This window comes from Delphinapterus leucas, chromosome 15 (genome assembly GCF_059928025.1).
Source record: "Delphinapterus leucas isolate spDelLeu-1000000601 "Yukka" chromosome 15, BTC_Dleu_Yukka2, whole genome shotgun sequence".
Lineage (NCBI taxonomy): Eukaryota > Metazoa > Chordata > Mammalia > Artiodactyla > Monodontidae > Delphinapterus > Delphinapterus leucas.
In genome coordinates, this window is record NC_143143.1 from 58,389,707 (window position 1) to 58,402,936 (window position 13,230).

Sequence of the window (13,230 nt, forward strand, 5' to 3'; positions counted from 1 at the left end):
GTGGTCCAATGGTTAGGACTTGGCACTTTCACTGCCAGGAAAGTGGGTTCAATCCCTGATCGGGGAACTAAGATCCTGGAAGACATATGGCATGGCAAAAATAAATAAATAAAGGCCAGAAGAAAAAAGTAGAATGAATAATTCAATTTAAGAATATATCCATATAGCTGATTTACTTTGTTATAAAGCAGAAACTAACACACCATTGTAAAGCAGTTATACTCCAATAAAGATGTTAAAAAAAAGTCCAAAAAAATATTTCCCAACACTGACTATTGCCTTTTAAAAATTATTTGCAAATCTTCTAAGTAAAAAGGAATATCCCACAATTAAAAAAAAAAGAATATATCCATATAATGGAATACTACACAGCAATGAACAAGAATAACTCTTGCTAAAAGAAACATGATGAATCTCAAAATCATTATGCTGGGTGAAAAAAGCCAGACACAAAAGAGTATGATTTCATATCTATGAAGCTCAAGAACAGGCAAAACTAATCTACCATGATAGAGGTCAAACTAGTGGTGACCACAGAGTGTGGGTAACTAGGAGGGAGCAGGAGGGAGCCTCCTGGGATGCTAGAAATGTCGACATCTTGAGCCGTGTGGTACCTCCTCACATCTGTGCTTTATGCTTAAGATGTGTACCTTTGAGGAAATGTCAATCTTTCCCCAATTTAAAAAGAAAACTTTTAAATTGTCATTGCAAGTTATCTGGTGAGCAAATCCGATAATGCCCAGTGCCCAGTGATGCCTCCTGACTCTGCCAGGCCTGGCACAGGCTCCTTACTTGGGCCCTGCCCTGCACAGCTCTTTGTGAGTCGGCTGCACGTGGCTGCTCCCAGGCTCCTAGCCAGAGGTGGGAATTACTGCCCCACCTTGGCCCGAGTAAAACAACCTTTAAAACTGGCTGGCAGCCCAGTATTTTAAACCACTTCCTTGACTGATCCACTCCTCTTTATGAGCATCCAGGAATAAAGTTATAGCTTCTTTTCCTGGTGTAACAGGGGGTTGCAGCACCTCTGCCCCATCCCCGGAAATTCCTAGGGGCAGGGAGGTCTTGGCCTGACCCGAAATGGAGAGGCGAACCCTGGCGCCCCCTCTACCGGACCCAGGCCCGCACCTCCCTCAAGGTAGATGTCAGCACCAGGGCCTTCTCTCAGGGAAGAGTTTCATCCTCACTTGACCAGGGTTCCTTGCCTTCCTCTTTCTTCTGTTTCTCCTGCAAAATGAGCTGAATACTGACCTGATGTGCGTAGCAGACACTAGGTAAAAGTGTCTGGAGCAGACTGACAGCAGCTATGACTCTGATGGGTTATGAGCGGGGCAGATGTGGCTGCAGCTCTCAGCACCTGGCACAGTCTGGGCAGTGTTAGACGCTCAGCACCCATTACTTTCTCCTCCCCATGTGGCCTGATCCAGATGGACAGAGTGGTAAGAGGACTCTCAGAGCAGAAGCCAGGCAGCCTAGCCCCACCACCTTGGCTCTCTGGGCCAGAGGTAGGAGGTGAGTGGGAGAGTCCTGGGCAGCTGTAATACCTGCTCTGCTTGTATCTGTTGTGTAACCTGGGGTAAGTGAGTGCCCTCTGAGCATCCAGCTGCCTTCCTCCTCATAAAACCAGACCACTTGAGCCCTCAGGGTGGTACAGGCAAGTCTCAGCATAACTGTGCCCAGGGCTCACTCTCTCCCCTCCCTCTACTTCTCCCTCTTTCTCAGGCATCTGCACAGATATTTTCCTTTATCTGGGGCAAATCCTCACCCAAATAAGGCTGGCCTTGGTGTCAGCTGCCTGCTCAGTGGAGGGGGCTTCTGGAGACTTCCAGAGTTCCTCTTCCTGAGTAGAAGTCCAGCCCCCAAGATACCGGCCCTCCCACAGGTTGTGCCCTTGCAGGGGGCTCTAGACCAAGAGTGAAGACCAAGCCTTGGAGCATAAGAAACTTGGGGTGGGCAGGGGGACAAGCTAGAGACAGGTAAGTGTCCTTTAGACCCAGCCTGGGAATCTCAAGTCCCTTCTTATTGCTCTGGCAAGAAATAGCCTGTTTTCCCATCTGCAAAATGGAGCAAATAATCATGGCAAGGTAGATGAACTTTGACAGAAAGCAGTAATGATACCTGACATGTTCTGTGTGCACTCTGTATCAGGCAGCGTCTTAGTTGTACATTTGCAAAGGATTCCCTACAATCACAGCTCGTATTTGAGGGGGAGAGTTATTTGCTGTGGTATTCCGAGAGGATTTCCTGACACACCCAGGTTTGGTCTGGGACTGGTTCTCCCAGATTGGCCCTTTCCCACTCTTGATCTTGAACTTGGCACCTCCTAGGTGGTGGAACCTCTGCTGGGTGCTGGGGATACTGAAAGGAAAGTCATGTCCCTGATAGGGCAGGGAGACTTCTGGGAGGAATTAACATTTGAAACCAAATCTTAAAAGAGGAAAAGCAGATTGGGGAGAGCATTCCTGAGGATAATACAGCAGATACAAAGACAAGGAAACGTAACAGCAACTCTGTTGCTGGGATTTGATTCAGCAAGAGGTGAGGAATGAGGCTGGGGAGGGCCTAGGTCCTAAAGGGCTATGAGACTTTTAAGTTTATCTGAGGGCAATGGTGAGCCACTGACAATTCTAGAGGAGAGAACTGATGGCATCACTCTTGCCTTTTTGGTGCAGAATTTGGGAAGGGTGAGCCCAGAAGTGCTTGAGCAGCCAGATGAGGGAAATGGGGAGGCTGAATCCAAAATCTTGGCAAGACTTGGGAAGAGGGTAAGAGGCCACCTTCCCAGGAGTCTTCCAGCCTCAACCTGCTGACTTGCCCCTGCCATATTCCACCATCAGTGTCTGCCACAGTCTTGTCAAGGGCTCCACAGGACACATGCTGCCTTACTCAACTTGCTCAGTGCTTTATTGAACCAAGACCCTACCAGATGACTCATCAGGGCCTTCAAGAAGCCCTGCCCGTTTCCTGAGATTCAGAATCCAGAGGTGGCTGGCCTTGGTTTAGCTGCTTCCATGACATTTCCTTTTGAATATCTCCAAACCTTAAAGTGTAAAGATTTTGTCCACACAGATACACGTATACTCCTGCTGCAGGCTGTCATCCTCACTGAGACACTTTCAACTCAGCGGTTTGTAGACAAGGCATTGTGCACCCATGGCCATCCATCCATCCACTCTTCCATTCATCCATCTGTCCATCCATGACAAGACAGCAGCAAGTTCTGACATGGTTCAGGCCCCAGGGTTCACAGCAGTGAGGGCTGGGCTTCCAGTGGGCTCAGGATGCAGGCCTTAGCCCTCACCCAAGGGCCTCCGCAGATACTAACATCCCTTTCTGAGGCAACAGAAGCCAGGGCCAAGTGGGTTATGAAAGTTTGAGTCTTTAACCCCAACTGGACGGGGGAACCTAAACCTTAGCCTGTGACTATCCTGAGATGGGCAAAAAAAAAAAAAAAAAAGACAAATCAAGCCTACAGATAACACTGAAACAGGAAAGAGTAAGCGCTCATGTCCGTGCTGGAGGTGTTCATATGGAGGAACAGGAAAGAGGAAAAGAGAAAGGGGAACATGGCGCACACACTCAGGAGTGCTGTCGAGGGCCTGGGGCACAGTGCTGAATCCTAGGGCAGCGAAGAGTACAGCTGTGGCCCATCCTAGGGGGCTGTAGCTTTCTCTCAGCCTCATACATACAAACAAAGCCCCTAGAAAAAAGGGGGCTTTTCTGAATACAGGAAGACAAAGGGTTAACCCAAACAATAAAGAAAAAAAACCGAAAAGGCTCCTGCTACACACAAAATACTTCCTTTGAACTAGACTTAATCCAATTTCACTAAGTCAGCAGGCTGGGCTCTTCCAGGGGTGCCAGGGGTGGGGGCGTGGGTGTCACCAGGATATGGAGTATGACTGGAGTGAGACAGGGGATCAGCACTGGGGTGGACAGACAGGACACCCTCACCGTCTTTCACCCAGACAGCAGACCCTCAGCCCTGTAAGCCACCGGGCAGCTGACGCCCAGGCCGCACAAAGCAAGAAAGGCGGGTGGGACAGTTGCCAGCACTTCACTGGTCCTGCAGGCGGCTGCAGAGCTCCCGCCGGCTCCGCTCGCCAGCCCAGCTGCGCGTCTTGAGGCGGAAGGTCTTCAGCTCATCCTTGAAGGCCTCATGGTTCATGGGCCGGTAGTCTTGAGGCTCACAAAAGGTCTAGGGCAGGATGGGATGCGTTGATCAATTCGGGGAAATGGGCAACTTCGGTGGGGTGACCCAGTCCTCCCTACTCCTTCTCCTAGGGCTACCGCCTGGCCGAGCCCTTTCCCTGTAGCCCAGCCCTCCCACGGAGACTATGGCCACCCCCACCCATGGTACCGGGTGCTGTGGGAAGAACTCCTTGTAGCCGCCTTTGAGGATATACATCTCAGGATAGTAGAGGCTGGGGTAGTCATTGGAGGCTCTGTCCCGTTCCCGGATGAAACGGCACCTGGGACAAGCAGGGGTGTGAGGTTCAGAGCTGGGCGTGCAGTGGGTGTACATCAGGGGACCTGGTCCCCGCGCCCACTCCTTTGAGGGCCTTGGGGAACCACAGAAGGCTTGAGTGGAGGAATGTCAGCCACAAGAACACTTTGAGATCAGTCTGGCTAACTGGGTACAGAAGAGGTTGGGGAGATAGAAGGAACGAAGCAAATCAAGGGGGTTCTGTGTCCAGAAGACAGTTGCTCAATCTCTGTCAGAGACATTTCTCCTGGGCTGAGAAAGGGGAGGCAGAAAGGAAAGAAGTGGACAAAGTTCAAGAGGTAGATTCAGAAGGTCTAGACAAGGCTTGGTGAGGAGGAGGTGGAGAGAGAAAAGGACGATTGAACTCTGGAAGGGTCAGTGTCACTGAGGACTGGGACAGGGCCCTTGGACTTTAAGGACACTGATGGAGACTGATGGAGAATTAGGTTTTGGGGAGGGGGGCGGCAAGGGACAGAGGGTAGATGGGAGGCCTGTTGGGAAGGACAGTGAGAGGGAGACAGGAGGAGGGTGCCATGCACAGGGAAGCGGGGATGAGGTCTGCTCCAAGGTATCAGGTGAGACAACAGGTCTAGGCCCAGATGGGGCCATGGCTGGGCTTGGGCCTCTTGGCCATTGGATGGCTCCAGCACCCACAATCCCGGGCGAGGAAGGTCAGGAGCAGCACTAGCTGGCTGGGCGGAGCTGGGACTCACATGCGGGGCCCCCTCTCAGATGAAAATTCACAGTGGAAAACGAGGATGATTCTCTTGTCCAGGCTACAGGGTGTGATGGGGCTCTGTAGCAGGAAGGTCTCAGCATCCCTTTCCAGAGGCAGGTTCACAGCAGTCTGCCAAAGGAGCCAGAGGTCAGGCCACAGCCCTAGGCCTGGGTAGGAGACCCTGCCCTATGCGGTCCCCATCTTTCAGATGAGTGACCCCACCTCCTGAGGGGCAGAATCCCATGAGAGGGTGCACCCACCCCCTACTGATTCATCCTCCGGGCAGAGGAAGGATAGAACTGGGTGAGTCTTCAGGGCCTCTCCCGTCACCCTGCCTCACCTTGATGTGCCCGCCTTCATACTCGTAGGGGTATCTGCAGTCCACAATCACAAACCTCTCCACGATGTTGCTGAACTTGCCTGTCAGCAGTGCCACCATCTGTAGGAGGCCACGGAGGTGGGTTCCAGCAGTTCAGGCGGGCAGGCAGGGGCTGACCCATGCACGTAGCCTGACCCCAGGGGAGGTTAACAGGCAAACAGAAGTCCCAAATGCACCAGAAAATGGCTCATGCCTGCATACCGTTTCTGGTGAGATGTACTTGAGGTCTTGGTGCTTTCCATCCACAGTCTGTAGGAGGAAGGCCTGAAGGGAAGAGGAGAGAGAGGAGAGAGAGAAAGTGAGATTGGTAAGATGGAAAAGATGGAGTTTTTTCCCAAGCCCAAAGGCCACACCTGCTTTGACCTTCAAATTCAGCTCTGGTTCCCATAGCAACCAAGAGGGGCCTCTAGGGTCTGATCCCCAGGGAACAACCTTCCAAGGGGAAATGAAGATGGGGAGAAGAGATGAACCCCCATGCCTCCTGCCCCCATGTATTGCCAAGCAAGCCCCAGGATGAGGCCCAAAGAAGCTCAAAGCAAGATGTTATGGTTTGGAAATGTTTTCCAAGGTTGAGACACCACTGATGCCCTGTACAGATTTGGGTACAGTCGGGATATCAAGGAGAGTGAGAGAGAGGAGTCTAGATGAGAATAAAGGATAAGATGCAAAGGACAAAGCGAGGGGCCTCTGGGGAGAGAGGGAGTTGCTGAAGCAGCTGCTGGGCTCAGGGGCCAGTCAGTAAGGGATCGAGCCTCCTGAGGGATCCCACTGCTAGTACCTTGGAGTAATCCCCGATCAGTTCTCGGTGGTCACTGTCCAGGATGTTCTCAATCTCGTCATGACACAAGGACTTTGAGCGGAGAACGCGGGCTTTCTGTGAGGCAGGTGGCAGCCAGGGTCAGGGGTGAGGCTGCCCCTCAGTGCCCCGTCTGGCTAGGACCCCCCTTCCCCGCACCCTGTCCTCTGCCACAAACCCGGCTGAGAAGGACTTGCAGGGTGGACTTGGAGGGTGGCAGCTCAGCCCTGCCAAGCCCAGTCCCGCCCTAGAAGGAGGGCACTCACGGGTTCCTCAGCCTCCCGCTGCTCCTCCTCTGGAGGGGTCACGCTCCTTCTCCGCTTGCTCTGTATGGGCAGGTCCCTGTCCTGGGGCCGCTCCAGCCTCTTGAGGATGGGCCGGATCACGCTGCAGGGCATGGACGGAGAGCGGAAGAGCCGCTGGCACTTGCTGTACATGATGAGGTCCTGGCAGAGGTGGCAGGTCCGGGGTCAGAGTTTCCAGCCCCTGCTCTCCGCCCCAAATCCCACCTGGAGGGTAGGGCCCCACCCCTCCAAATTCTGAGGGGCCTCTCCAGAGGCTCACCTGCTCCTCTTCCTTTTCTGAGGTCTTGACCAGTGGGGCACTAATGAGGCTCTCCATGCCTGGGGGGACTACATCATCCTCCTGAGGCCAAATCAGCAAGGATATGGTTACATTCGCAGGCAAAGGTCCAACCTCTAAGGCCCCAAGTCCTCCAGGATAGGCTTCCCAGTTCTCCCAGCAAACTTCAGGCCAGCAGCCCTCCCTGACCCTGCTCACACCTCCCTCGCTTTGCCCGAGCACAGGGCAGCCCCCCAGAACTAGAAAGCTGCAGGGCCCCACTCGCTGCAGGGGCTTGCATAGAACTGTGAGAAGTGTGGCCACGCAGGAGGACCAGGCTTCCCTCTGCCCTGCCCATCCGCCCTTCACTGCAGCACCAGCCACCTCCTCTCCTCTGATTGGCCAGAGGTCAGGCTGTGACTCAGTTACCTCCAATTCTTCTTCTGACACTGAAGTGAGGTCATAGTCTTGCTGTAGGAGCTCAGAGCTCTCCCCTTTTCTGAGATCCCAAGGAGGGAGAGGTAGGGGGCCTGACAGGGCAAGGCTGTTCACCTTTAAGTCACTCTCCAGGATATCCACGAATCCATCATCTTCCTCGGCAGCCCCCCTGGCCGGGGTCAGGGAGAAGCAGCATTGGGCCAGGGGAGTCAGCTCCTCCACTTCCATCTTCCGCGCAGGGGCGAGACACTGTGTGGGTGACGAGTAGACACAGACGACTCAGGGGTGGGGCCCTGAGGCAGTCCCCACCGCAAACTTTCTGAGAAAAGTTTCCCAGCACCTCAGGGCTCAGGATCACCCTCAAGTCCCCCAGGCTGCCTTCACAGGCACCTGCCCCGCGTGCATGCCTGCCCTGCATGGGTCAGCTCTCCTGATATACCATCAGGTCGGGAGCCGAGCTTGGCCTCTGGGCAAAGGCTTCTCTGCGGCTGGCCCACTCTGCCAGGGCATGGGTGTGGCTGGGATGTGTGGGCTTCCCCGGCATCTTGAAGACAAATCCATCCTGCGGGCAATACAGGGAGAGGAGGGGGGTGCGTGATCAAATGCCAGAGAACCATCCCAGCAAGCCCCCTTCTCTCCCTGGAGTGCTCCCACTCTGGCCTTCTGGAAGCGCACATTCTCTTTGTCCTCCCTAGAGCTGTGGGCAGCTCGGCCACATGCTTCACTCTTCCTCCAGGTGCCAGGCGCTTGGGAGTTGGTGATGTTCCGTAGCACAGGGCTGTGGCCCAGAAGCCTCCCCTAGAGAGCCAGGAGGGCAGCAGGTACAGAAGGCTGCATTCCTCTGGTGCCAGCCCAGGCCCTACTTTCTCCCATCCCTCTTCCAACTCCCCCAGCTCCCCTGTCCACCTCCAAAGCCCCAGCTCCCACAGCCAGACCAGGGACACCCAACCGATTCAAGTCCACCCTCTGGGAACCAACCACAGTCCCTCCGGCCCCTCCACAATCCTGGCCAGCAAGCCCGAGCCTCCTGATGGGCCTCAAGGACACTCACCGGCAAGGACTGGAAGCGTCGGATAGAAAACTGCTCACTGCAGAAGGAAACAGGGACACCTCAGGGCTGAAGAGTTGGGCCGTGACAGAGAGCATGCAGGGTCTCCCCCTCCACCACAGAGCCCTGTGCACCCCTTTGGGAGGACCTGGGAAAGCACCCTCCCTGGGCCTACTCCACCCACACGGGGCAGGGGAGCCTGCGTGAGGAAGGCCCGAGCACTTACTTTCGAATAACTCGGCTGGCTGTCTGGATGGCCTGTTCAAATCTAGGAGAGAGAAGGGTCCCATGCAACCCAGCTCCCCTCACAGCCCATCGCCCACCCCCAGCATTACGTTTTTAGTCCACAAGGGCCAGGGCCAGGGTTCAGGCCAGAGGAAAGAGGGGAGGAAGAATGCAGACTATCAGGGGGCCCAGGTGTAGGGGAAGGGGAGATGAGAGGCAGCCTGGGATTTTAAAGGCTGCCGTGAATGAAGGAGGCCTGGAGAATGGCAGTGACAGAGACAGCTGGGGTAGGTTGCAGGGTGGCTGAGGAGTTACCAAGGCAACAACAGTCTCACCAGCCTGCCCACAGGCCTTCCACCTGTATGCAAATCACCTCAGCAGGGCCATATGGCTGCCAGGAAAGGCATCCATCCATCCTATGATGACAGGCCTTGTCCTGACAATGTGGATATCTCCAGGGCCTGGATGCCAGAAAGGCTGGGCTTCCCTCCCTTGTGTGGGACTGTCCTGGATCCTCCAGGACAGGGGCCTGGTTCAGTCTGCTGTACCAGACCCCCCAGCGACAAATGTGCAGGGTCACAACCTCTCCTCCCTCCTGCGGAATTTTCCAGGACCCAGACTCTGTCCTACCCCCTCCTCCTGCCTTAGAAGAGGCCAGCAGGCAAAGAATTCCAACAGATGTTCCTTCTGAGGCTAGCTATGTTACCAGAGACCACCTGCCAGGCGGGGCTTTTGTGTGTCTATGTGTACACACACACACACACACAAACACACACACACACACACACACATACACACACACTTCTTTCTGTGTAACCATCAAAGCAGGTGCAGTGGTGGTGGGGGGAACTGAGGGCTAAAGTGTCAGGGGGATGCCCCTGCCCCAAGTAGTGGGGTGGCTGTGCCCAGCCAACCTGGCATCAGGATGACCAATTTAATTGGCTTGGTTTTCAGTCTGCACCTGGGCCCTGGGGGTAAAGCAGGGACAGTTCTGTGTTACCATCAAAACCCAACGTGCAGTCCCCACACCACCACCCAATGCTCTCCCCATTTCCTGTTTATGAACAAACCTGCAGCCCAGCCCAGTCTGATCAAAGGCAATGGGAGGAAAGACAGCCACTGCCCTAAACCCAAAGCCACAGTCCCTTAGCCCAGGCCACGGATGCCCAGCTGTTCCCAGTAATGCCTGACAGCTGCTCTCCCTGCTGGGGCATGATCAGCTGGATGGGAACAGCTGTGCTCTGGAAGGTACTACTCATGCCCCACAACCAAGAAGCAGGGAACTATGCTGAGCAGAGCCCACCAACTTCTCTACTCCTCCTCACAAAAGTCCTGGTCCAGGGGTTGGCCAGAGGGTCAAATGTCACTGAAACCAGAGGTTACTGATAGGATGGCCAAGGGCCAAACCAGCTTGCAGCAACTGTTTTGTTTGGCCTAAAGTAAATTAAAAACTTTGAATTAGTTGGACCATATTTTCCTACCACCCCCGCCCTGAACCCACTCTACGCTGCTCCCATGAGAGCAGACCTTTCCATGAGACAAGGAGCAGAATTCTAGGACATGGGAAGGTCAATTAGTGCCCCCATTGGGGATCCAGAGAGGTCTGTTTGCTCTCCCAGGATTCCCAGTGAGTTTAGGGTAGAACTGAGATTCCCCAGGGCAGGTTCCCCGTCCTTGGTAGTGTGGTCCCTCTTCTCTACTCACGTCTGCTCCGCCACCTGGGGGTCCATAGGGCTGGGAGAGTCCATGCACAGACCTGAGGACAGAGTGCATTGGTTTGAAAGTGGTGGCATTTCCTGCACACTTTCCCCCACCATGTTCCAACCCTATTCAGAAAAGGGAAAAAAGCCTGTTGTTATTTTAGGTCTTGACATATTAAAAAATGAAACAAAACCCACCCATGGACCCCAAGGGCTGACACACTGCCAAATCACACAGGGCTCCACTCCCTGTTTACTATGGAAACTCCTCCCTGTAGGCTTTAAACCAGAACTCTGCTAAGCATTTTTCTAGAACTGGTTTAAAATAATCTGTTCTAGAAGAGATAATGGCTTTTTAAAGGAAAAAGTTAAAGCTGAAGGCAAGTGAATGTTATAAAATGACAGACTTTCAGCCCTAATGCCTCCCAGGTGGGGCTGTGGTTCAGGACTTTGGCGCCTGGTTTTAAATAGGTAAGATCTCATCTCCCGCAGGGGACCCCACCCAACACCCACCTTGCCCAGCCAGTCTGTGCTGGGCGTGGTAAGCCCCACCAGAAGTGGGCAGAGGGAGGCTGCTGGGCCCACCAGGTTGTGGTAAGGATGTTAGTCTGATCAGTAGTGAAGTGGGGAGGCTAAGGCAGCCCCCCAAACTCCCCTGGCACCCCTGGGCCTCACCTGCATCAGAAGATTCAGAGGACTCAGACGACAGGGAGGATTCAGACGCCCGACGGGACAGGGATAGGCATGTGAGCAGGCTGCCTACCTGACTCTTTGGGGTCTCGCTGGGAAGGGAGCAGGGACCCAGGGAAGGAGAAAGGTAAATATGGGGCTCAAGGGCTGGCCGGCCCATGTTCCCACCAGCCACCCACCTCTGAAGGGCCCATCCAGCCTCTGCACTGTCCCAGGGAGGCGATGGCATCAAGGGCCTACCCTCTTCTCAGGCCTTCTACAGAGACTCTAAGTGTCTTCTCTTTGTTGATTGATTTAACGTTCTCCTGGGTGCAGGGGAAGGTGAACCCGGAGCAAGAGCAAGGAGGTAGGCTGGAGGAGGTGGGCTGGGATCATGCTGGGGGATTGTGGGGCAGCAGACAGCCCTGGAGGGCCTTCCCCTAAACTCTTCAGGCCCCTACCCATCCACAAGCCTTTCTGGAGGAATGGCCAAGACTTTGGTCTTTATTGGTCCAAGGACAACCCAGGCTGGAGCTGCAGGCTTGCTCAGGGAGCAGGACCAGAGTTTAACCCCTTAACCCCAGGAAAGAACTGGGGGTGGAGGGAACAGGGCCACCCTCAAGTTCCCCCTCCAGACTCAGAATCCCCTGCCTGGGGCAAAATGGTGGAGATTTGGGCTCAGATTAGGAAGGCAGCATGGTGGAGGCGGGGAAGAGGGTCTCCAGAGGCTTGTGCGGGCCAAGAACAAGTCACCTGGAGGGTGTGAACAGCACAGCCCTAGTCCTGGGCCCCTGAAGCAGTCTCTGTCCCGGATGCCTCCCCATTTGGCACCCAGGCAGGGCTCCCAAGAGGCCTGGGACTAAACCCTAATGCGGGCCTCTCACCCCACATCCAGTATCCTTGGGGCGCCCTACCTGCCGAGCCCGGCGAGGTCGTGCATGGTCTGGGTGAGGGTGGTGACCGGCGAGGAAGCGGCGGCGCGCTTCGGAGACCCCAGGAGGCCATGAGCCCCCAGCCGGAGGCCCGGGAGGTGGCCGGGACGCTGGGCGCCACCGCGCACGCCGGCCGGACTGAGAGTCGAGGCTGCCGCGGGCTCCGGCTGGGGCAGCTCCATCTCGGTGGGGCGGGAGGGCTGGGCGAAGGGCGACCCACAGACGCCGGGCACAGCTGGCCGGGACGAGGTAGGGAGCCGGCCCGGGGTGGAGGGGGGAGGGAGGGAGGAAGGAAGAGCAACGGGGCCGGAGCGAGGGAGGAGAGGGAAGCGGGGAGGGTGGGGAAGGGAGGAGGGACGCAGGGACCAGCCACCAGCCCGGGAAGCCTCTGGCAGAAGCTGCCACCTCCACCTCCTTATATATTCGAAAAATAACAGCGGCCGCGCCGCCGAACGCCACCAATGGGGGTGCGGGTTAGAAGAGAGGCGGGACCGAGGGCGGAGCCCGTGTGGTGGAAGGCGCGGAGGCTGGACCAGCCGGGCCTCACCCAGTTCCAGGCTTTGGGTGGGGTGGAGGAATTAGGGTTTCTCTTACACCCCTCGCACTCCCTCCCAGCTACGGTTCGAGGAGCCTGGCTTCCCAAATTCCCCTTCTCAGTATGTGGTTTGGAGCTACACCCCCCGCCCAGCGAAGAGGGTGTGTAGAGGACCTCCAGCGAAGAGGGCCTCAGAGGATGCAACAACCCCCCAGGGTGGCCTTAGAGGGACCCCCGCCATTTAACATCACTCACAAGCACCGGTTGGCATCTTGAGAGCCTCCATTCCCGGAGCCTGCAGAATACAGCTGTGCTGTGCGGTCTGTTTTCTCCATTCCACTTTACAGACGGGGACAATGAGGCATAGAGAAGTTCATTAACTCGTTCAAGGTCACATGGTTGTGCAGATGGTGGAGTTGAGATTCACCCCAGGTGCCTCTACTCCCACAGCTTCCCTGACCCTGCAACTGGCAGCTCAGAGCGGCCCCAAAGCGTAATTCCCACGGGGAGCCCCCAGTGCAGGAGGTGGACCCGCGGTGGGGGCTGACACGTAACTGATGGGTGCTTCCATGACCTCTGATTAGATGTGATGCCAAGGGATCCAGTTTTCTCCCGCAGCCCCAGAGGAGGCTCTAACGGTTGGTCTAGCCATGAGTTTTGGCCGTAAGGGCCAAATAGTGTGTCAGCAACCTCAGAACCCAGTTATGGAATTATCTCATGCCCACTGACGGTTTGGCTAATATGGT

At 55.4% G+C, this 13,230-nt stretch overlaps 1 protein-coding gene across 3 annotated transcripts; it reads right to left on the reverse strand.

Moving 5' to 3' along the window:
• Positions 1-2,883: 2,883 nt before the first annotated feature.
• CDC25B (cell division cycle 25B) lies at positions 2,884-12,230 on the reverse strand. 3 transcript variants are annotated; one of them, XM_022592901.3, is made up of 16 exons: positions 11,932-12,228; positions 11,024-11,130; positions 10,353-10,404; positions 8,650-8,691; positions 8,427-8,463; positions 8,051-8,173; positions 7,815-7,937; positions 7,490-7,624; positions 6,941-7,021; positions 6,643-6,822; positions 6,359-6,454; positions 5,782-5,844; positions 5,542-5,640; positions 5,197-5,330; positions 4,358-4,469; positions 2,884-4,195 (listed from the first exon to the last, which is right to left on the reverse strand). In XM_022592901.3, exons 1-16 carry the CDS (start codon positions 12,129-12,131, stop codon positions 4,055-4,057), a joined length of 1,725 nt encoding a protein of 574 aa, XP_022448609.1. In that variant the 5' UTR covers positions 12,132-12,228; the 3' UTR covers positions 2,884-4,054. The 3 variants fall into 3 exon arrangements, with proteins under 3 accessions (XP_022448609.1, XP_089752736.1, XP_022448610.1); XM_089896610.1 differs by lacking the exon at positions 5,542-5,640 and having other exon boundaries at positions 11,932-12,230; XM_022592902.3 differs by lacking the exon at positions 11,024-11,130 and having other exon boundaries at positions 11,932-12,137.
• Between the last annotated feature and the right edge of the window lie 1,000 nt (positions 12,231-13,230).

Coding starts and splice junctions, on each gene's coding strand:
- CDC25B (XM_022592901.3), bottom strand. CDS start 12,131: ATGGAGCTGCCCCAGCCGGAGCCCGCGGCAGCCTCGACTCTCAGTCCG. Junction 11,131..11,931: donor GACCTCGCCGGGCTCGGCAG/GTAGGGCGCCCC, acceptor CTCCCTTCCCAG/CGAGACCCCAAAGAGTCAGG. Junction 8,692..10,352: donor CCCCAGGTGGCGGAGCAGAC/GTGAGTAGAGAA, acceptor TCTCTCTCCTAG/ATTTGAACAGGCCATCCAGA.